Genomic DNA, 25,132 nt, shown 5'->3' with positions numbered 1-25,132 from the left:
ATAAGGAAATGCCACTGAAGTTTATACACGGGAAAAAATTTCCTTAGATCTAGACAATCTCGTGTCACCATGAAACTTGAGGCTCTTCTTTTCGCAGGGGCACGGCGGAGCACAGCCATTAAAACGTGGCAATTTGCTTTTTGCTGTGATGAAGCCGTCATTAGTCGGGCAGCCGGGAAGGCCCCGGGGCGGGGCCCGAGCCCCTCTGCTGGGGCAGCCGCCCGGGAAGCCAGGCGGACGGGCCCTTCGTCTTCCCCAACCCGCCGCCGGGCGAAGGCTGAGGCCGTTTCCCCCGCCCCGGGGGACGGGCCCGCGGTCCCGCCTCAGCGGAGCCCGCCCCGCCGCTTTCGCTTTCCCTTCCACCTCTCCGGAGCCCAGCGTCAAGGCAAGCCCTGGCCCCTTCCCCTCCGCGTCCCACCGGCCGCTTTCCCTCCCCGCTGGCCTCAGGCAGCCCGCTCCGCTCCGCTCCCCAGCCCGCCACCTTCCCGCCTCCCGCCTTTCCTTCAGCCGACCGCCGCCTTCCCGCTCCCCCGCCCCTTCTGCTTCCCCGGCCTCTCCGGCCGGCAGCCCCGGGGCCCGGCCCCTGCTCTTATCTGACTGGCTCCACAGCCGTGTCCTGAGAGAGGGCAGAAGCGCTGGCAGCGGGGTGTCCCATGTCTGTGGTCGGCAGGGTTGGCGGTGCTGGCTTCCCCCGTGCCCCTGCCTCGGTGTGGGGCAGCCCCCCGCGCTCCGCCTTGGGGCCTCGCTGCTCACCTGCGGCCTGCGTGCTCCTCCAGTCTTATCTTTTTTTAAGAGATGATTCAAAAATGTATTTGTCAAAGCTGAATCTGGACTCCAGCTTTCAGGAACTGCTGTTGCTTTCAGGGAGCTGGACCCGAGCTGGGGCGGTGCTGGTAGCCATGTAGCCACACGGCCCGGTGGGTGGCCTTCGAGCTGCTGCTGCCATGTCACCAGGGTGGCTTGCAAGCTAGATGTAATGTATACGCTCCTGATAGCACAAGAAGGACATGGACCTGTTGGAGCAGGTCCAGAGGAGGGCCACAAAGACGATCAGAGGGCTGGAGCACCTCTGCTGTGAGGACAGGCTGAGAGAGTTGGGGTTGTTCAGCCTGGAGAAGAGAAGGCTCCAGGGAGACCTTATAGTGGCCTTCCAGTACCTAAAGGCTACAGGACAGATGGGGAGGGACTTGTTACGAGGGAGTGTAGCAATAGGACAAGGGTTAATGGTTTTAAACTGAAAGAGGGTAGATTTAGATTAGATATTAAGAAGAAATTCTTTACTGTGAGGGTGGTGAGACACTGGAACAGGTTGCCCAGAGAAGCTGTGGATGCCCCATCCCAGGAGGTGTCCAAGGCCAGGTTAGATGAGGCTTTGAGCAACCTGGTCTAGTAGGAGGTGTCCCTGCCTGTGGCAGGGGGTTGGAACTAGGTAATCTTTAAGGTCCCTTCTAACCCAAACCATTCTATGAGTCTATGATTCTGTGTTTAATCTGCCTAAATATGGGGAAGGGGCTGCTTTTCCTCATGAAAACCTGGAACCGGAGTTGGACAAGGTGGCTCAGCGCATCCCACCGTGAGCGAGGGTGGGGGTCCCGTGCTGCCTTCTCTTCTCACCCTGCACTATGCTGGCACAGATCACTGCGCTGTCAGTAAAATGACTCCTTTATTCTTGTAGTTTTCTGCTGGCTTAATGCTGGCAACTCAGTACATGGAAGAAGAGGAATGAGAAACCATTTTTTCATGAGGAAAAAGTCATTAGGTCAGCTCAGCCTTGTTGTCTAGCAGTGCCCTGTGTCGCTTTTGAGACGAGTGAAGGTGTTCCAAGCTTGCACTGGAGTAGTGGGAAAAAAAATTGGCTGAAATACAGCAATTTGTGTAAGAGGCTGCTTTATGTAATGAGAATACCTTTTAATTTCCAAGAAACACTTCACAACTGTTTTTTTTCCTAACAACTGTACACGTGTTAATTAATCATTAGAAGAATACAAAATTTGTATAAGCGTTGATATAGACAAAACAGAGAAATGAAAACCTAGGATCCCATCCATGGAAGATAATACAGGTTTTTTTTCTCTTCTGCACATTTGACTGTGTATCTGCAAGTGAAAACACAGGAGCTCTCTGGGTGTCATAGTACTGGACAGGATTTCAATTACAAATATTTTGATGTTAGTTGTCCTTGGTCTTCCTAACATCTTTCCAGACCAGGAAAAATTTTCTGGGAATTAGTCGTAAGATATTTCACCATAAAATGGTTTTTAGTTTTGTTCTTCTCTGCATTTTTGAGGGTGGTATTAGACAAGTCACTTTTGGTAACTGCCACGAGGTAACACAGACGGCTAGGGGTGTGCAATGTCGTGTTAATTCAGGGCCAGAAATCTGTAGTCACTCTTACTCGATGAAGGATTATATGGTGTAACTAACAACCTCACATGTATCTGGTCTAACGGTTTGGTTTATGGAAGTATTTCTGAAATGATAGTGTTCATCGAGGGACAGGTTCATTCTTGTACTTTTATTTGTAGATGTCAGGGGATCAGCATGTTGATCGCTCTACTCAAGAGAGAGGTGATGAAGTTCACGATGATGTCGTCGATGCAAGGCCAGACAGAAGTAGCAGATTCTCACTTTTTGGAAAGTAAGTTACTACTTTTATTCCTGTTATTGTTGTATCGGTTGTGATACTACCCTTCTAATGGGATTTTGGTGTTCAGTTTGCCATGTCCACAATATCATAGATGGTCTGGATAGGGAGATGGTTTGTGTTATCTATTTAGTGTATCTAGTCTTTACCTTAAAGCTATCTTTCTATAGTATCTTCCTATAGGGAGAGCTATAGTATCTCGCATAAGCTTTATTTCGTAGTCAAGAGACCACTAAGTTCATTTAGCATCAATTACAGTCCTTCATCTTAAACATTGCCCTTTGGTGGAGCTGGGAATTCAATATGCCATTAATTATCTATTTTACTGCATTCAGCTCAGCTAATCTCCTGCATCATTGAAATCCCCTGTTGACTATTTAAGTTAGTTTAAAGCCTGGATGTGCCATCTAGGTTGTAGCACAAAGAAGCCTCCCTGATTCTAGACATGTAACCCGTTACAGAATAAATTAAAAGCCTTTAATTTTAAAACATAGCGGTCTCACTGAAGCGTGAGCTTACTTTCATCAAATGTATAGGAAGCAAGAACTACGTACTGCTTGTCTGTACTCCCGAAAACACTAGATAAATGTGACTGAAAATGCAGAAGTTGAAAAATGAACATGCAAAATTTACAAATGCTATTGAATGTCAGCAAATGGCTACTTCACATTGTGAACTTCATGGATTTAGAAAGATTTTATTAAAGGTGTTTGTTACAAAGACTATTGTATTTACAGAGAGGTTTTTATTTATTTTTTTTTTTACTATTGGACATTCACATTCAAGTGAACAGTATAATTCAGAGTGAGTACATAGAGAATATAATTTTATTTTTGCTGCTTATTACGTGAGTCTAATGGGGTTAACAAATCTGAGACGTGAAGATGCTTTAGTCTTAGAAGACTTTTGATGTGCTGTTAAGCAAATCACTTTACTTTCTCTGTCTCATTTTCTCATTCCTCAAATTTGTTTTATGATGTGTCTGTGTATTATTAATTTTAACAGAATCACGTCATGCAAAATAGACAATGTAACATCTATTTCTAAATATTGCCAAACATGTTTGAAAGGTTTCTTTTAAACTTTATAAAATGTTTGTTTTAATATCTGAATTGGTCTTTTACTATTATTAATTTACGTTAATTACTAATTATTATATACTAATGCTAGTACTATTATTAAATTATGCAACTCGAAGTAAATCAATCCTGAAGGAAAGGCCACAATCAGCATTTCTAGCACTTTTTTCTGGTAAGAAATTTTTCAAGTAATTTGGCTATGTGTCAGTTTGAGGCATTCATCTTTTGGGAAGTCCTTGAAGATACGATTTGAAACATTTTTCTTTAGAAGTAAAAAATTGCTCACATTAAATATGAGGTAATTGAGAAGATTCAACTTAGATTTTGTAGAACAAAAAAGTGAGAAATCTATCTTAGGATAGAAATCCATCAGGTGATTATTGTGATAATTGTGCGAAGAGGAATGAGCTGGTTGTCAGAGGAGGTCTTAAAAATCCAAGCACAGTGACAAGGTCTTTGTCTTGATAGGAGAGGAATGTGAGAGGATAAAGGAAGATGGGATATGATCTAAAATCATGACGTAATGGAGGAGAAAGTGAATAGAGAATGATCATTCCTTGTGCCTGACAGGAAACCCAATTAGAAGTTCCTGCAGTAGGTTTAAAACAACCAGTAGTTGTTTTAAACACGTAGTGCAGAATGCAATTGCAGAACTCAAAGTCACAAGATATGCAGATGTCGAGTTTTTAGATGAGTTCAGAAGAGATTAAATGTATTTGTGGGGAATATTGATGTTAAAATCTTTGGTGCAAGATATTCCTAAATCAGGTTTCTGTGAGAATATATCCGGTATCCAGTTTCTTTTGTTTCTTTCCTTAAAACTCATTACTAGTCATTACAAGATAATAGCCTAGATGTACTTTTAGTTGGAACAAGCATGGCTCTGTCTTTTGATTGCCAAGGCTTCATTTTGGCAGCATGAAATTAATACTTGTAAAATAAGATGTCTAGAAGGCTTTAGATAGACTACAGTTTTATGGTACCTTGTTTTGTTTTAGCAACCCAGTTTTTACCAGCTATGCAGTTACTTTCAATGAAATTCTACATAGTATTTAATTTATTTTTGTTACAAGTAACTTGTATTGTTAAGTAAGCACATCAATTTTAATTTCAGAGAACAGAGCAGTGAGAAACTGAATTCAAAGCTGTGCAAAAAGACCAGCTGTTTCCAGCAGCTTCATAGCTCCAATTCGTCATTCTCTGGCTGTGACTGGAGATTTATGTAGCAAGAGCAGTACATAGAAATAAGTGAAAATCTTCTTCACACTACAGCATATTTCTCTGCGAGAAGCCTGTGAGCCTGCTTTACCATGAAGGCCATGAGGCTCAGAACAAACTGCAGAGTGGGCAGGTTCTTCTGGCTGCACCACAGTCCAGGGGAATTATCTTCTACGTATTTCCTTTTCTTTGAAAAAGTGCTAGTACTTAGTTAATGGTGGTGGGGAAAAACTGTTCGGTGGGCAAAAAAAGTTTAAAAATAAAAAAAGTTTTTAGTGAACATCTGCCGGTAGTATTTGGTGTAGGGTTTTTTTTAGCCACTAGATGGCAGGAGGATATCAATTTTGTTTACTGCAAAAATGTGAACAAAAATTTGTGAGCTTCGCAGTTGAGCAAAAAGTTATGTTTCATAAAGCAGAAATAGCTGGATACGCTTTGGCAAGCCTGCACTCAACAAAATTTTAAAAAACGGTTAAACGAAGATTGAGCTGAGGATTTCAAACCTGTGTTTTAATTCTTTATGTGATTGTTAGAAACTAATAGAATTTTTCACATAGAAAGTTTTCTTTTCTATGCTGTATGTGCTCCTGTTACACTTTCGAGGCTTTGAAAATAGTCTCACTTCTCCACAGGATAATTTAATGTCTTCATTTGGTATCTTTTGTCTTTTATTGGAGAATTTGTTAGGGAGATTGATAGCAGCAAGCTTATATTAGCATCCAGGAAACACAATGAAACAGAACAAAATTGTGGTTCCAATGTATTGTGTGTGTTCCAATGTAAGTAGAGCCAAGAATTCTCTTACTCCTAATGAAAGTTGTTCTTTTTTAAAAAGCTGCATCTGAAAATTCCCAAGGCTTGGTACTTGCACTGTCAATAATGACTGTGGGCTTCAGTGAAGCTTCTTCCGTGAAGAAGCATAATGCAGAAGAAGGTGGTTGTTAGTAGTATCAAGGTACAAGTTTTATTCTAATTTACTTTTGTAGAACCATTTGTCTTCTGTTTATTTTTATCTACTCCAGCCTTACTGTTTACAGTCAATATTCCCCTTCTCATCTGGAAACAGAAAAACATAATTTAAATATATATTGAAGAATTCTTACAAATAACTAGTTACAATTGAAACTGTGTGATTCTTTAGTGCCCTTAATGCAGAAACATGAAATATATTGTAAGAAAATCCCACTGAGGAACTGGAGATGCTTGTAAGGTGCACTGATGTGTAGTCACCAAGAGTACTTCCACTGTTTAACACTGCAAACCCAAAATACCTAGAAGGTATTTATTTCTAGCAAGTCCGGCCAGTATAAAGTTTGAGACTTTTTTCATTTTAATTAATTGGAAAGTTTGCTGGAAACATCAATATGTATCTTGCCTTCTGTAGTTCAACAGTTATGATAGTTATGTGGTTATGATATCTACCAGGTTTGTAAACTAGTATTTAGATCAAAAAGATTCACGGATACATAGGTTTTCTTTTCATTTGTATCGTGTTTATTTGAGTTGCAGACTATCAAAGAGGGGAAGCACAGATGTTACCAAAGCTGTCTATTTTAACTTTATGTCCCTTATCTCAGTATAGGCATATTTCTCAAAGTAAAGAACCTTGTCCTTCAAAGAATAGATATTCATTTTTGAGATTCTACCTCAGCTGAACCTCAGCTTTGGAGCTGTAACAGGTGTGGAAAATTGTTTTTGTTTCAGCTTTCCTCTTCTGTTGTTCTTCCGTCTTTTGGGGAGCCATTTTCCATCCACAATTGATTACCAACAGCTTATTTTTATTTGGTTTGTAAGAAGCTGCTTTGCAGATAGAACTTTATGAAGAACAGTTTCACAGTGATGCAGATACATATGTTTTCCAGAGTTGCCCATTTTGTAGTTTTTGGGCCATTTGAAAACACTGAGCCTGATCTTATAAATTGCTTTCTTTATAAAAAAAGTACTACTGCTGGCATCATATGCTTATGAAGAAACTGTATTGGCCTCCACTGCCTGAATTCAGCTGTTCTGCCTTGAAATTAACGTGTTCAAATCCAGATGATGCTTTGAATTATACCGCATCTTTTTTATCATAACTTTTACAGTTTTAAAATTAAAAATACAGTTCTGTTGCAGGTTTTTCAGCAGCAGAATATTACAGACCTTTCAAAAATAAATACTGCTAAGAAAAGTATCTCTTTTATCCTTAAATTAGGTAGAATAAAAAATGGCAAGTTATTTTAAAACAAATAACAGCTGATGAGTCATCTGAAGTTATGCTCTGGGCTGCAACTCAGAGGTTTGACCTGAACTCTTGGTTCAGCCTCGGGTTTCCTTTATATCTCTAATCAAATTACTGTGCACCTTAATCTGTCCTGTAAATGGATGATGATCTTTCCTTTTACTATCCTAACTCTAAAGTCACAGTATCATTTTAATTTGGTTTGGAGTTTTTGGGTTCTGCTTTTCACAAGCTAAATATCAGTGTATTCTCCCCCAAAGCGCTGAACATAAAATTTCAGAAGCAATAGGTTCTGGCATCTATAGTCTGTTAATTCCTAAAAAGACAAGAGATTTTAACATAGTGTAATAGGGATGTTTCATTTTCATTACTGTCCTTTAAGCTAAAGGTGTTTTTTTATTTTTTGTTATTGCAGTTTTTGTTAGATCCGTAACTCAGCTTCTGGAGAATGTTGCAGGACTATTTAACAATTAGTGTGTGGTCAGTGCTGGTACTTTCCCTTGGACACTTACTGGAAGTACCGTATAGGAAATTCCCAAGTATCTTGAAATAGTATCTGATCTAATGTGTAAGAAGTCATTAATTCACTGTCAATATTTGTTTCCAGTCTCCTTAGAGACTTTATCTTGTGAAGCACGGGAAACACTGGCTTATCCATGAACTGTATCTGTAGCAATCACAACAGTGAGGCAAGTATTCTAATTCCTTTCTAGTGTAGTAATTTATTTCCTTCAGTACAACAAATTCTGGGCTGTCATCATACAAAATTTGGAGGAAACCTATTATGTAGTGTAATTTTTAAGCTTTCAAAGGAATCAAAACCAAATTAAGTTCTAATAAAGTTATAATAAACCAAAGCTGTTCAAGGGTCAATATAGGGAAATAGTTCTATGAATTAGAATACAAGGAGGTTTTGTAAACTGTGCATGTTAATTTGCATTATTTCCTTAGAAATATTCATTGTGTAAATATTGTAGTAATGGTGGATTACTACAGCAATGTAGTAAAGGTTTTGAGAGAAGGAAGAAAGACGTATTAAAAAGTGAAGTCTGCTGTCCCACCTCCATCTCAAGATCTGCTGTATTTTGCTACACTCTTACATAGGAACAGTGACAGAATCAGAGTGATGGGAGCGTGGTTTCTGCTTGTCAGCAAAGGTAGATCAGGCCTGCATGACCTCAGCTTGCAGGGTGATAGCTGTGAGGGTTTGAATAGCCCCATAGAAAAGTCCAGCGTGACCCACTGCTGACACATGCGAATCTTTGGGCCTGAACACAGAGAGCATCCTGTTTCACTCCCCAGTGTAACCCTGAGCATGGTGGGCTCCTAGCATTAGCAAAGAAGATTAGACTTGCTCTTTAGGACAAGCTGAAGCTGTTCTCAGATGCAGTGTGGAGTACTATTTGATGATGAGCCAAGGTACTGTAGAATGTTATTTATCTCCTCCCTTCTCTGCCACCTGTTTGGAAATCCCATGAATGAATACCCTAAAAGAGTTTAGTTTCAGTGCTTATATCAAGATAATTATAACTCTGCTGGCATTCTGCAATTGCTAATCCTAGCCACAGTGTTCTCTGAGAAATAGTATTTGAGGGGGTTGCTTTGACTCATTTTCCAAGCAATCCATATAGCAACCTGTTAATTGCTCTTAGTACCTATGATAGATAAGAGAGGCTTCATCTTTTTTTTTTTTTTTTCATTTAATTGGCAGTTACCTATGTACAATATACTACCTAGGACATGATCATGCAAGATTTCAATTTCCAGAACAGAAAGTATGCATGTGCAGGTTTTCTAGAAATGAACAGAAAGCCTTTCAGCAAACAATATTCTCTATTTGTAAAATTTTACCTTTTGAATGCTATTATTTGAATATTGTGTTGCATACAGTGTTGTGAGGCCTGCACAGCCGGCACTATGCAGCTAATTAGGAAGCTGAAGATAAATTACAAATTGATGGTTGAGAGTTTAGAACTTATTCTGTTTTGGTCCTCTCTGCTGCAAGCATTACACCACAAAATTGTCATGTAGGCTGTAAATAGTACTTAACATATTAAGTGCACAAAGACTAGGATACTGTTGCAAAATGTGGACAATATTAGACATAATAGTCTGTGTTGAAACTTTTTTTAAAAAGTGTAGCTGGCTTAGCCCCAGTGTACTTTGTCTGCTTCATTTGTATATAATAAATAAAATTGCAGCCATGGTTTTGATTTGAATTATGCTAAGGCCATCACTAACACGTAATTAAAAGAAGAGGAAGACATATTTAGATGTAATTATCAGAACTCCAAAGATATATATAATATACAAAGTAGAATCATAGAATCATAGAATAGTTTGGATTGGAAGGGACCTTTAAAGGTCATCTAGTCCAACGCCCAATGCCAGAAGTTGTAGTCTGAGTCTGGCTCTTTCGAACAGTTCAACTCCTTTCATTACATGATGAGTTTCCAGTTGTCCTGGAACAGGTTTCTCTGTTTTCCAAGTTCTTAGAGGAGATTCTCCTTCCTAATTGAAGAAGGGTCTGAAACGGAAATGTGACACAAAAGCTACAAGAGTAGCTCAGGGTCTGAAAAACATCTTATAATGAGGGATTCAAAATGTATTTAGTTTCTCTGGCTAAAGTTGAAAGATAATTTGCTTGTACTATACAAATATATAGTGTACTATACTATCTATATAAGTGATGGAAGATCAGAAGATAGGAGACACTTTTCATAAGCAAAGAATTCATAAATGTATCCAATGGATCCATAAATGGATCTTTTAAAAAAAGGTTGGGTATAAGTCTAAAAGATGTTCTGCAGATTAAGCAGAAGCTGCAGGTTTATCGAATCTACTGAATGAGGGTTTGTGGCTTGCTTTGCAAGAGATCAAATGAAAAATGTGCTCCCACTCAGGTGAGTCAGTTACTGCAATTAGCATGCTGAAGCTCGCTAATTGATGTTGTTCATCTCTGAGACTGTTGCAGTTGTGAAGCTTTGTGGTAGGTGAGGCCTTATTGTGATTCAACCTAATACACTTTAGATTGTGGTTTCAAAGAAACATACAAATAGCCATTGCTCTAGTGCAGCAGAATCTGCAGTGTGATAAGCTGTGATATCTTGGCTGGTAAGCCGAGGGCCCAGAGGCCTTTAGGGCTATAATATACTTTGGGGGAAACGCCATATTTTGTGGACTACAACCCTGTCATTTTTGCAGTTGACGTTAAATAATGGTGTGCAGGCACTAGCAGTTTTGTCTCTTCAGGGAAGCTAATGTGCAGTAACCAAAGATAGGAATTTTTCTCTGGACTGAGATCCACTGTAAACCTCCATAGTGGACAGTGAGAATGCCTTTGCTTCAAGCATTTTTTTCCAGGAGGCACGTAGCAGTAGGCTGCCTCACACACTTGATTTTTGTGGAGATGTACAAAATAGTGGATTTTAAATTCATTCTCTAATTTACTGTACACTACTGTCCCCCTGGAAAGAAGCCATGAGATCTGCAATTGTTTTATGAAATACGTTTGTTTAGGCTCCATTTTGTAATAGAAAAACTAAGACCAAGAGATATGGAGCTACTTTCCCAAAGTTATTCACTAGCAGAAGCAGGATTCACACTCAGTTCTCCATCCGAAGCACAATTAAAGTGGCTCTTACTGGATAACAGAACATATCCCACCAACTGAGCATTTTGGTTTGTTTAATGCTTTTCATAAAGTTAATTGATCAAAGCATAGCTAACATATAATCTTAATAAATATTTTTATAGCTTGTGTTCTACTGTTGGAGGTGATATAGCATGCTACAGGAAACTTAGGGAAATGCCAGGATTTCTTTAAAAAAATTAAAGCGTTGTGTTTTGTGAATTTTCTGCAAAATCTGTAACGGTACTGGTTCATATGTCATAGTAAGAACAAAAGTAGGTTTTTTAATAGGATACTGTTTTATTGTATGAATGAATCATAGAATGTGTTGGGTTGGAAGGGACCTTTAAAGGTCATCTAGTCCAACCCCCCTGCAGTAAGCAGGGACATCTTCAACTAGATCAGGTTGCTCAGAGCCTCATCAAGCCTGGCCTTGAATATCTCCAGGGATAGGGTCTCCACCGCCTCTCTGGGCAACCTGTTCCAGTGCCTCACCGGAATGAACTCAGTCCTGTTTTGGGTGAAGAAGTTGTTAATGATAGCTTAGGTCCCTCTCAGCTCTATTATTGTCTTTATAAATTCAAGAAAATAATCCAATTGTTTACTTAACTCCTTCCTTTCAAGACTGCTACAGCAATATTTTCCTTTCAAAATTAGTGTGTTTACGGTTATAAGGAGGGCTTGGGACATGGGTTTCCAAAGAAAGAAGAGGTACCGTCTCCATTAGCTTCATTGTTTCAGGTTCATTCAAGCAAAAGGCTTTGCCTCTGGTGACTTTGAAATTGGCTTTGTTTAGTCAGCTGACAATCTAATTCCAAAGATGTCCTTAAGAGGTCATGAACTAATTGGCAGTTCAAAAACAAGCTAGAGGCTAAATAATTACTATGGCCTTGATCTTGAGAACAGTTACAAACAGGCATTATTTTACTGCCTGACTAGTCCTGTTACTTTTAGTAGGTCTGCTCCCAGGAGGAAAGCAGGGTGCGTTCATTAGGGGCTGCGGTGTTTGAGTAAGCACACTTGCCATTTCCCTTTACTCCACCGCTTCCCAAAAATGACTTCCAAGGTTTAGGCACCTTGTCAGAGTAGTATATGAAGATGCAAGGGTTGCACAGACTTTATGTCATTGATAAATATGAACGTTAGACTCTGGTATTATCAATTTGGCATGTTTCACCATAATTTAAAATTTATTTAACGGACAAAACAAGACCATTAGAGGAAACAGATATTTAGGACCGTTTTTGCGTTTTAATGTTCTGTGGGGGGTTGTATTGTGTTCTTTATGTTCACTATTCTAAATTGCAGCTGTCAGTTTTCATGCCTTTTGTGTAAGACATCTCATTGCTGTCGTAAGCAATATAGGTGAAATAATGTGTAGATGCTTTTGCAGGAACTTTTATGTTCAGTTTTGTAGGACCACCTTTCTTCTCTCTTCTAAACAAATACTTTCTATTATGTTGAAAAGAGTCTGACTTTAATATTAGAAAATTTTAAAATTTTCTTTTGACATTTATCTGGAGCATACTTAAAAATAGCCTTCTAAGGACTGGTTGTTTTGGTTGTGCTAGTCTATCAAAGTCAGCAGTCATTTGCTATTTACTTTAGTAGGGAAACTGAAAGTATGCAATGTTTACTTGAACTTCCTCCTATATAATTAGTATTGCTCCTTTTTCCTCATGAGGTTTTTGCTTCAACTATCAAGCTCTTTTTCAGTTTATCTACTGGCACATAATTTGTAGGCCCGAGTAACCTGTGTTTAGAAAAAAGATTGTGAAGGGTAGTATTTATTTTCTTGGTTTACAATTATATTTAACCTCTTTCAAAAGAGTCCTTGGTAAGGTGTTAACAGTCTGAAAAAAGAGAGGTGGAAATTGCACCTGCCATGGGAGTATATTCAGAAGAAAAGGTTTGTAAGCCCATAGCGTGTGACAGTCAGGTTGGAAACAGAATTGAGATCTCCCAAATGCCAGTGTCTTCTGCAGTGGCTCCTGTTAGTGTTTGTTAGAGGCTTCAGTTAGTATTCTAGCACGCTGCTTCCTTAGTGTGTGACCCACGATCACACCCTCAAATGCAGTGTAATACCCTTTTAGTGTTTGGTTTAGCCCATATTGTTACTGCTTAGTCCTTGTCCCGTAAAATTTATGCTTTCTGATTTTTAACAGTAAAGGAATATTCATTTTTATAAAAGACAATTCAAGTAGTGACACATTCTTCTTGTCCAGAAGTGTTGTTGCTCTGCCAACCTGATGCAATATTAATGAGAAAAGGCAACAGGATAATCTATTATTTGCATGCAGCTTTAAATCTGCATGACACTTTACCAAAACAGATCTGACAAAGAACAAAGAGTCTGCCTTGAAGAACTTAAGATCTAAAAAGCTCTAGTCAGGTTTAACAAGTGTCTTTTGCTTCTTATTGCCAATAGGTTTCAAGAGAAAAAAAAAATCAAAGAGGGGAGAGTGTACAGTAATTAGAGGTGTACTAAATATGGTGGAATTAGACTGGATAAAAGTATTAAAGCTGGATAAAACTATTAAACCCGGCAGTTTGGAGAGAAGGTTATGTAGGAGTGAGACGTATTAGTGCATGATCATCAGACATATGAATAGACCACTAATTATTGAGACTAAGGTAGAAAAATAGAACAAAATATTGAGCCTTCACAAGTCTAATTTATGAATCCTGTTTCCTGTTCACTTCTCTTCAAAGAATAACCCTGAATTGGTCTCCAGCACACCCAATTTTACTACACATAGCTTGGTGATGCTTCATGAATTCAAACACAATCTTCTTTGCATTTTCATTGTTTCCTGTCTGTCCTTTAACTACCTATTTAAAAAAAATAAATCCAGTCCAGCCTTTTTTCCCAAGAGAGCAAACATAGCACTTAGTTTATGACTACTGCTCATCACCATTTGTACTGTGCAGGCAATAATGGAAGGAGTGGGGGGTTTTAGTCAGAAAGAGCAGCATAGAGCCACATAAACTGCATAAAATTGAATCAGCGATATGGACTATGTAAGTTTCTCAGAGGTCTTAAAACTAATGTATTGTCCGGTACTTATTCCACAGTATTGTAACTCAATGAGATTTTATTCAAACGAGGCCTTTAAAGAGGCACACAAATGTAAAAGTCATGAGGGAAACATCTCAGTTATTTGAAATAGAATAGAGGGCTGCAGTTTTGAGATACCTTACATTCCACAACAATAAGTGTATGAAAGTTCCAGGGGATGTTGATGTATTACCTGAGAAGATTTGTACTGTGGTCTTTGTCACTGTGGCACCGTTATAATCTTCTTTTCCGGGCTCGACAGAAAGGCTGACAATGTGACGGAAACTAGAATAAAACTATTCTCCAGTGCCAAAAAGCATGGGGACTTCAGAAGGGATCTTGAGATACTGTGTTCTGTAAAGATAGCACGTTTTTTAAGGCAAATTTTCTTTTTAACAGAAAGCTGTTATCGGTCATTCAAAAATTAATGTATGATTGTACATTGTATTAAAGAAGCATGCCAGAGTGAAAACTATTACAGTGTTCTGTGATGTTCCTTATCAAGTAAAGCCCAAATTTACTGAACATCAGAGAACAAGAGTAAGACAGAGTTCTCTTCTTTTGTGTGTGTGTCATTCGAACAGAAATGAATGTAAACGTCTGAATGTCAACTTCCTTAAATTGAATAGTATCAAAATTGTAGAATTTTTTAATCTGCTTACATTTTTCAGTAGAGCAACAAAAGTCCCTAACTTCCCTGGGAGAGAAAGGGACTATAGCTGTTTTCAAAACCTGGCTATCCCTCTGTAATATAATTTTTAGAGTTCATTTTGATTAACACATTAATTTCTTCTTAGAAAAGCAAACAAACAGGAAAGAAAAAAAACAAAACAAAAACAAAAAACAGGAAATCATTGCCATTCTGTGACTGGGAAGTGATGATAGTGAAATTTGTCTTTATTCATCTAACCCTCTGCCTGTGAGGCTATTTAAGTGACTGTTCTTTTCCAGGAAGAGATATTTTGTCTGTGTGCTGAGTGCCGTATTGCTTTAAGGCCAAGCAGCTCACGTTTTCAGAAGAGCTCTATTGTATGTCAATTACTATCATCTTCTTTTTAATCACTGTTAATGTAGAGGTTTAGTAAATGGATTGGTGTAACAGTTTCTACCCTAGAGATTGCACTTGCTTCTTAATGTTTCCATTTCATTCACTCTTCTCTTGAGAACTTTCCCTGCATTATGCTGGTACTGTTCCAAGGGGAGTTCATATAGTTACAGCAGACCAGCTTCCTTAGAGCAGAAGGGTTTTTTTACATTCACTGGCCTTTACATCTTTCACAAAGGTAGACAATACCAGACTACACAGCTGACATTAATTATGGAATGTGAAGTGAAGACCCTCCCCATGGAAATATATCACGCTACACTTGAAGTAAAGCAGCTGGTTCTCTCTGAAACACTTATTACTCTGGAGGGCTGGCAGACCGGAGCCCCAGAGCTTGGCCGTAGCAGGTGCTACAACACTGCAACACTCAAGGAAGCCATTCTTCTGCATGTGGATTCTTAGTATGTTGGTATGTCATAATAATATACAGTAGCAAAGAAAGTGCAGGAAGATGCCAATGGAAAGGAAGCCAAAGGAGAGGAAATCTCAGCTGCTAAGAGGTACTGCTTTCAGTAAAATTGTTATTGAAAGCAATCTTTAGGTATAGTTAAATGTTAACAGTGATATTTTTATCCTTAAGTCTTGATATCTGTACATACTGAAATCATAATTTACCCAAAGTCTAACAGAAAAGAATGTTTGTTGTGATAAGTAGCAGTCCGTAGACAATCAAGTTCACTACTGGTGCAAGTGATGTGTCTGCATTGACTTTGACAGAATTTTAGCCACTCAAGATGATAAGAAATTTGGCCTTTACTATTTAAAAGTTCAATATCAAAATGATAAATGGAATGGGTAAATTTAATTTTATGTTTGGAAAGTGAGAAATTGATAACAATGGTTTTCCCAGGATTGACACCAGTTGAGTCTAGACTTGATGAAATTACATTCGCAGACATACTGTTGTCAAGCCCAAGGCCTGGATTTAGAGACACAGCAGGGGTGAAAATGTGCAACCTATGTGAGGGTGCCAGAGTGGAGGTTCAATTTTGCTGAACTCTTAACCAAGAGGAGAGAACATGAAATATGTGAGAGCACTGATAGGAACAATATTTCTGTCTAAAGGGAAGATCGGTGACCATTAGTGGAGTGAGGAGTTACATCACAGTTGTAATTAAAAGCTGAAGAAAGAGTAAACAGTCATAAAATTCAAGTTTCTATTTAATCTGGGCAAGTTGGAAACCCAAAAGAGGGAAATTAAAGACACCAGATGTCAGAGAAGTAGAATGAAATAAAATTGAGGGCAAAATAGTTTAAAACATTTTATAACAGCATGTAACTAACCTGTGGAAACCCTTTCAGAAAATACGGTGATTAGAATGCTTAGTAAGAACAACAGCAGTAAGCATTTATTTTAACATGTGTCCAGTTCAAAACTTACAAAATAAAAATTTAGCTGGACAGCTTTAGGCTTTCAGCCATAAGCCAGCCTGTCACTGACAAGGCGTTTGCCCTAAGGACTGATTATTCCATATTTATTACTTTATTAGTCATTATTACAGGGTCTGATTTAGCGTGTTGAAACTGGAGAGTTGGACCTTACACTGACGGTTTAGTCCAGTCAGGCAATTCCCATATTGCGCTATGTTGGCACAGAAAACAGAATCTTCAAAAAATTTATCTCTAGACTGCAGGCCCAAGATATGTATATTCCATAACCTTTGCTTCCTTATTTGTTCAGTTGGACAGATACCAAAAGATTTCTGGAACTTTTTGTTGTCTGCCAGTAAAGAAATGAAAGGCGTAACCCTACAAAGCATGCTGTGGTTGCTTGGTATTTCGTTAGCTTGTTCAGCATGGAAGGAATCGGTAGAACAAAACCATACTATCCTCTGTAAAGGAATGGGGCAATGATAGAGTTATGTGTGCTACTGTGCTGGCGAGGCTCGTCTGTGACATTTGACGTTGACTGGCACAGAGCTTCTGGTGTACTTTTGGGAATACCAGCAGTAGTAGCTAGATCCCTTAAACTCCCAAGTATTTCTGCATGAATGAGTGCAAACTATTGAACTCGGAAGTGAAGTCGTTTCAGCGAAATTGTGGCTACGTTATTATGCCACTTAACCCCAGCTGCTATTTTCAGTGGGGCTTTTTGTGGGGTAACATGGCTGTGTGACTTCTGGACTAGTATTAGATCACTTCCAGCATTTTAGGAGAGCAGACAGTGCAAACATGATACTGTACTGCTTGTATGGATCTGTCCCGAGTGTTCACAACTGTTCATGGGTTGGACATAAACAGAAATTTGTGTACAATCCTCTTGAAAATATCCTATTGTGTGTAACTGTTAGCCACTGTTAGTCATACGGCTTTTTCAGGAAGCCACTGAAGCCAGATAAATCTGTAGAAACTTGAATGCAGTGTGGACTGAGGAAATTAGCCTCTTCATCGACCTGAGTGGTTATTTGTTGTTTTGTCTTTTTCTCTTTTTGCCAGAGAGCTGTCTAATGATGTAGGACCAGGGGGAATTTTAGGCTAAAATAAGAATCCAAGATCTCTTTGAAAGTCAAATGTAATATTAACATCATACAGCTGTGGATAATTCTTTAAAATGGCTAAAATCTTTTCTTGAGGCAAAGCATATTTAATTATTGCTCCCAGAGCCCTCAAGAAGCAGTATGCAAGGAGAATACTAATACTTGCAATTTGCCAGAAAAAACTGTACTTCCAGAGTATCAGACAAAATCCTGAAGTAGGTACAATTCAGTATCTCGTTTTGTAGTCTCTAAGACAAGTCTAAGAGAGGAGATGAAATTAGGATGGTCACATGTAAAAAGTACAGAGAAAGCCTGCCAGGTGCAGCTATTTAATTTGTCCCTTTATAACAGAACGTGAGGACACTCAAAGATAAGAAGCTGTTTGAAAATTGAATTGCAGTAGTGTTTAAACATGATGAATCACCTAGAGAAGATTTGTTATAGTTTCCAATTAGTCTTGTCTTCTGGTAATCACAAAGAGGACACTTAAAGCTAAAAGAGAACAATTGTTAAATCAGGAAGGTAAGAAAGTAGATTTCCTAAACAACATTTAATCAATTTGCAGCAATCTCGTGTCTGACTACAGGCTATTATTGAAGCAAATAGCTTAGTAATTCTTTAGAAAGATGTCAGAGTGAGAATAGTGAAAGTGCTTAAATTAATTGAGATTATGGGAAAAATCTAATTCTGTTAAAACCAAACTGCATTATACAGTTATTTGTGCTGTGAAAGCGGGTTATGTTTTCCTCTCAAACATCAGCAATAAATACTATTGGAAGCAGGATGCTGGACCAAATAAGTAAGAGACGTGCCGATAACTTCTGCCTTTTCCTGAGCATTGCTTCCAACTGGGCTTGCTCCAAAACTTGTTTGTAGCTCTGAGGTTGAATCAGACCCTTTTCGGTTCTGCTTGAGGAGATCTTGCCAACATCTGAAGCCACCTGCTTGGACCAAAAAGTCCACCTGTAAAAGCAAGTACTGCCGAGTTCCTCATGCTTATACTTCAGGTGTGTGTGCAGGCTGTAACTGATTTGTTCTTAGGAATTCATTTAGCATAAATTGGTGAGTTATCTCTGTGCTATCTCTTCGCATCTCTTTCAAATCCAATCTAAGACCCCTGCACATAGCAGAAAGGTCAGTACATAGTCATATTAACAGAGAACACTTATAGCTTGTTTTGGTTTTGGGTGGGGTTTTTTGGGTTGGTTTTTTTTTTTGAAGTGAGGTCTGGGTATAGATGATTGCACTAAAATGTGCTTAGTTTTTTGCACAGATTCAGACTGCTGTTTGTCAGACAAAATTAACACATGACCTGTTCACATCTATAACCTTTATCAGTAGAAACTACCTGTTGCTTGGTCGTAATCTTCAGAGAATTTAGGGATGATGGTGATTCAGTAAACAAATCCTGTCACACCATTGGGTAAACCACATATATTCTTGTGCTTGGAATAGTTATTAAGGGAGATGTGTCTGTCTTTCCATTAATTGTCCAGAACCATAGTTTGCAAAAGGTTACTGGCAGCCTGACTTCATGTGTAGGCCATTTGTTTTATCTGTGGGTCAGGATCTGCATATATTACTCTTGGCCGCAGTTTGCTCTAGAGTCATTTTACCATCATCAGAATCCTATCACATACGGTAATCGCTTCATGGAAATCCCAAGATCTTTATGCCTTGATCTGAAATACTAAGGGAAGAAAACAAATATTAGAGAAGAATAAACATTGGGTAGGGCTGCCTGAAGGGTTTGAATTAAGATTAATAGGCACACTGCATGTAACTGGCCACTGACAATAGTTTCATTTGGTTCACCTAGAAAAAAGAAGAATGGAGAAGAACAGCCAAAGTCCTCTCTCAGTAATCAGTACCGAATTGTTACACCCACATTCCAGTATAATATGGACTACAAGAAAGTTGGCAAATGTATTATTATAAACAACAAAAATTTTGAAGACAAAACAGGTAATGTTCTTCCTTGCTGTCATTCTTGCTTTCATTAATCAATAAGGATTTTATTTTTAGGACATGGAATTTTAATGAATATATTCATCTTTTTTGAGAAATAGTTGTTCATACAATTTATTCCTGTTCTTTAACACTTATGTTAGAGTGGCTCTTTGCAGCTTCTTTGCAGTATACGTTTCAAAGAGCATGTCACCTTGCTCTACCAACTTCAAACTGAAGTTTGAACAAACTAAACCTTTGTCCCAGAGGTTAAGGCTGTGTTGGTAAAATGTGAACTTTGGCACCTGCAGCCCATGTTAGAACTTCTGTGTCCCTGAGCTACAGCTACGAGCTACAGAAGCTAGTAGCTAGAGCTGTGCTCTGTTCACACTCCTGCATTTAACTTTTCGGACCACGTATGGTTCCAAAGCTGACAGATCCTTGTCTTACAGTTAACTTTATAGGTCTTTTCCTATACACTTGGCAAAGACACTAAATGAAGTGTTTACCCCAAAGAATTTACAGCAGTTTCTTTTACATGTGACTCTCTTCAACAGTTTCACCTTGGGGTGCTTTATGCATGCGTTACCAATAACCATGGGTATGCATTACTGCATAACCAAAAGGAGATGGGATCATCCATAGAGGTCCTATATTCCAAGGTGCTGGAGGCATGCCAACATTTTTCAGGATAAGACACATATTAACATTGAACCTTGCATTGTTTTGCATTAAAACAAATTTCACAATTTATTCTCAATGCTGAGAATGCTGTTAGAGGATTGTTTTAAAATCATGTCACCGTGACATTGTTTAGCTTTATTAATTATAAACCTAAAAATTTACCTTTGAACATGTGAATTATTTTGAATTGTGTAATGTCCAATTAACAATATTCTTTGTTTTCTGGCAGGAATGGGTACACGCAATGGCACTGATAAAGATGCTGGAGATCTGGCTAAGAGTTTTAGATACTTAGGTTTTGACGTTTACACATACAATGATCGAAGCCGTGATGATATGGAAAAATTACTGAAGAAAGGTAAAACTTTAGAATCATAGAATAATTTAGAGTGGAAAAGTCCTCTGTTAGTCACGGAAACTACCCCCTGCTCAAAGTACGTCAAATTAGAACCAGATTGCTTAGGCCCCACCACATGCAATTTCCTGTATAGGAGGATTCAGTTTCTGAATGGGTTAGGCTTAATTCCCCACCTCTTGCTCGAACCTCAATTCAGCAATACTCAGTTTTCTTGTCATATTAGGTGAAGAGCCTGTCCTGTGTATTAGGTGAAGAGCCTTGTCATACTAGATAAAGAGTCCAGCCTGTTGACTCCAGTGGGCTAGACTCGAAGTCAAGGGAAGGATGCATTCACGTATTCAAGGTATTTATCACATTACTAACAAGTGGGTTGTGTCATCTTTATCCACTCCTTACACCTTCCAGTAGAGGCCCAATGTATATTTAGTCTCAGAAAAATGTGTTTGATAAATATAATTTTCTTTTAAAATGTTGCTTCCTTTTGATTAAGAAGTATTTGATTTGTAGCTGCTGAGGAGAATCACAGTGATGCCGCTTGCTTTGCCTGTATCCTTCTAAGCCATGGGGAAGAAGGCCTCATCTATGGCACTGATGGACCCATGGCTATCAAGAGTTTGACTGCACTATTCAGAGGAGACAAGTGTAAAAGCCTTATAGGCAAACCCAAATTATTTTTCATTCAGGTAATAGCCCTAAAGTAAATATAGTATCCTACTGCTGCAGTGGGGAAAACATGCTAAGTTGGTTGTCTGCTCTAGAAGAGCCTTGTAGGTTAACTTACTGAATTTTGCTGTGGGTTTTGTGAAAAAAAGTGTTGAGGGAAGTTGACTGTGGGTGACTTGTATTGTTTGCTTTTAGAAGATAAATTATATACAAGATTTACAGATGTAAAGAACACCCAGGGAAGTTGTGGATGCTCCATCCCTGGAAGTGTTCAAGGCTAGGTTGGATGGGGCTTTGAGCAGCCTGGTCTAGTGGGAGGTGTCCCTTCCAACTCTAACCATTCTGTGATTCTATCCTGTCATTGTAATTTTGTACACAGTTTCTCTTTGAGCTTAGTAATATATGAACTTCGACGCAGAAAGATAAACTCTTGTGCAGACAGAGCTGAGGACAGTATGTGGTTATCAATAGAAATAATACCGTCCAGGTCTCTGAATAAAGGCTGTCTCTACAAATTACTGCATTATGCTAAAAGAAATATTTTTTCTCTCCCTCAGTAGCCTAAAAATTTATATTGCATTGTTGCATTAGCAAATAATTAATTCTATATTTCTTAAGCTTTTAAAGACAGCTGTTTTTCAAACAGTATTAACTGTCATACCATGGGTCTGAATTCTCTTTTTTATTATATGGGAGTTGCAGCAGATGTAGTTATACTTATTTTTCTAAAACCTTGTTTCTCCTTATTGGACAAGTTATCTTTATCTTCACTGCTTTCAGGCATGCAGAGGCTCTGAATTTGATGAAGGTATACAAACTGACTCTGGACCTGCAAATGAGACTCTGGAAACAGACGCCAATCCGAGATACAAAATCCCAGTAGAAGCAGATTTTCTGTTTGCGTATTCCACAGTGCCAGGTAAAGAAAAGGGGGTCAGGGTGGGGACAGAAGCTTAACAATTTATCACCCGTATTGACTTGATCTTTGACTGACCCTTATCGATGATATGTTGTACATTGAGGGACAAAACACTAAGGCCCAGTGTATGTGGGGCCAGTGTGTTGCATCCACCCCTTTTACACAAGCTATAGCGGAAACAGGAGAAAGCCCGGATTTGTCAGGTGAGAAGACACAGACATTACAGATGGCGAAGGCAGTACTATTTTCTGGGAAACCTGCCCTTCCATGTCCCAGTTTAGTGAGTATGGGATGAAGGCAGGAAGAGGAACAGTTACAGCACAAAACTTATTCTTAGAGAGGAAAAACATTAAAACTTCTTGCAATTTCCCAAATGCAAAAGTAGAGAAGCGCTTTGGACAGTTAATATACATTATTCTACACTTTAATGAAGTAGGATATGTGACACAAGCGCTAAGAATTAAACTTTCTGTCTGTGCATTGTTACTTTTTGCCCAGAATCTTTCACACTAATTAGTACATATCTCTCTGCAATTCCATTCTTCAGCACAAGATAATAAGAAAAAAAAAGAGGAAAAATAACCCCATGTGCTTTCTTATCTGTCTTTCCTGTAAGGTTATTACTCCTGGAGGAATCCTGGAAGAGGCTCCTGGTTTGTGCAGTCTCTGTGCTCTGTGCTAAATGAGCATGGAAAACAACTTGAGATCATGCAGATCCTCACACGGGTCAACTATGTGGTTGCCACAAATTTTGAATCACAGTCTGATGATCCACGCTTCAGTGAGAAGAAGCAGATTCCCTGCGTGGTCTCTATGCTCACTAAGGAACTTTACTTCTGAAAGTGTATTTTAATGCAGCCAGTGATGAAAGATCAGGATATGGTTTTGGGTGGAGATTTGATTATAAACTGGAGTAATACATTTTTACACTTGATTTTTATATTGTAATTACACTAGATTTTTATATTGTATAAGCTGGGGTATCTGATGGATGGACAATATGCAAGATTTCAAAGCAGAAATAAATGCTGTGGGCTGACCTGATAGCTGATACTAATTACTGTATCTTGATTTCCTTCAGTGTGGCTGTCATGATTTATGGCAATTGAAGATGTTTTGAGAGTCAGCTACCTGATCCATAGAGGTTTATTCGAGAAAACAGATTGTAACTTAAGGACAAAAAAATTAAATTGTGAGACTCCACCTTTTCTTTCACTGATAGCTCATGGAACCATAACTTCCTCTGAAATGTCCAAAGACCACCATATTATGGGTATGTCCTGTGATGAAACAGTTTGTAGCTACTTAAAAGGGTGTTTCTTAGTCTAACATATTCATTTCCTTTTATGAACATCATTAATGAGATTATTATTATTAATGGTTGCTCTGTGCTTAATCTGGAAGTCAATTTACTTGTCACTAGCATAAGATGGATAAATAAAAAAATCAATATTTGTGGATGATTTACGTGAATAGTACGGAAATGTAACAAATAGAAAAATCAAAATGAAAATCTTTGTAACAGATTGGCAAACAGTAATTGGATGATGCCTTATTAAAGCACCATTGTAAAGATTTTTGCCTTGCAAATTACAATTAACTGACAGAATGGCCTGAAACAGTGGTATTGCAGTTTTTCTGCGTGTAGAAATGAGAATGTCTGGTTATTGATTGACAAGTTTTGAACCAACAGAAACTTAATGCCAAGGCTTTTTTATAAAACATTAAAATTTAATGCTGAAATGATAAAATTATATGTACCAGTAACAAATGTATGTTTAGATTTAGCTTCTATTTGTGAGGACTTTTGCCAAGACTGGAAATACTTGCTTGAATCAGAAACCAGACGTGCCTTTTTAGTTACTATACAGTCTTGACTTTGTATTTTGGCGTTTTGTCAGTGATGTTTATATCCCTACCTTTTATGTTCACCTTAAAGTTGGTAGCTAGCTCAAAAAAAGTAAGCTTAATGATTTGGTTAAACTGATAAATGATTAGTTGTTCACCCTTTTCCCAGTTAATGTACTCTCTACACTTTTGAAATCTTCTAATAAAATAAGTGCATACTATCAAAGCCAAGTTACCAAATTAATAAGTTTATTTTCTTACAAATATTGTGGCATAGTGAGACATATATTTTTTTTCATAAGTCAAATTTACAGTTGTTCGAATTAAATAAATTATTGCGTTATGGACGTATGAAATCAATAAAGACCTTTTTTTAAAATTTCCTATGAATATCTGCATGTTTGTCACTCAATCTGGTGAAGTGGAAACCAAACAAAATACAACCCAAAACCTTTCTCAGCCGAGAATGCAGATGGTCTTCAGCATCTTTTCAAGATGAGGTTTACAGTGTCAGTTGAAAAGTAGTTTAGAAACGTAAGCTGGCGTTGGGTGACTTGGCTTAGGCAGGCCACGTCCTCTCTTAGAGCAAACCAAAATTATTGAAAATATTTTAATGGAAGTATCCTGATCTGCCAGCACTTCATCTTGCCCTGTGTATAAAATGCCTTGATATAGTAAACTGTACAGTGGTCTAGCAGTTCCTATGAAAATGTTCTTTCTATTACTTCTGGCAAATAGCTCCATCTTTAACTGTTTGCTGGCATTAGAGATACTCCTGTTTTAGCGTGAGAAATGTGTCATGGAATCATTTAGGTTGGAAAAGACCTTTAAGATCATCGAGTCCAACCCGATGGCCAGGCGACGTTTCAGTATTTGTTACTTCTCTGGAAGCTCTTTAGAGTTCATTAGTGTTTATTTGCTTAAGGTTTAGCCTGTTTTTAAATGTCTGATAACAATATTCCGCTGTCTCCAAAACTATGCTTTTATTCAGATACATTGTAGCTCTGAAGCCAGAGAGCCTTGGGAACAATAAAGCAGCAAGCAGGGGCTCTGAAACAGGTCATTTAAGTTTTTAAAATAATGACAAGGAATGTAACAGCATAAAAGGTAAGGAGAACATTTCCTCTTGCGTCGTGCTTTTTTCTTAAAAGTTCTTTGAGAATGATATTTTATTTAAAAAAATAGCTATAGCAAATTTATCTCAGCTTAGAAGCATTGGGAAAATGTAAAACTTACTAGAAATAGTCCCTGGTCCAGCCTCCAAGGGACTGCTGAGAAAG

The 25,132-nt window shown here is 38.4% G+C and overlaps 1 protein-coding gene across 1 annotated transcript; it reads left to right on the top strand.

The window, feature by feature from the left end:
- Positions 1-337: 337 nt before the first annotated feature.
- On the top strand, positions 338-24,229 carry CASP7 (caspase 7). Its single transcript, XM_063339880.1, has 7 exons — positions 338-385; positions 2,526-2,638; positions 19,253-19,398; positions 20,294-20,422; positions 20,930-21,105; positions 21,866-22,004; positions 22,621-24,229. The coding sequence occupies exons 2-7, from the start codon at positions 2,526-2,528 to the stop codon at positions 22,842-22,844; spliced, it is 927 nt and encodes a 308-aa protein (XP_063195950.1). The 5' UTR covers positions 338-385; the 3' UTR covers positions 22,845-24,229.
- The last annotated feature ends 903 nt before the right edge of the window (positions 24,230-25,132 follow it).

This window comes from Chroicocephalus ridibundus, chromosome 6 (assembly GCF_963924245.1).
Source record: "Chroicocephalus ridibundus chromosome 6, bChrRid1.1, whole genome shotgun sequence".
Lineage (NCBI taxonomy): Eukaryota > Metazoa > Chordata > Aves > Charadriiformes > Laridae > Chroicocephalus > Chroicocephalus ridibundus.
This window is presented reverse-complemented; position numbering and strand designations above follow the sequence as displayed.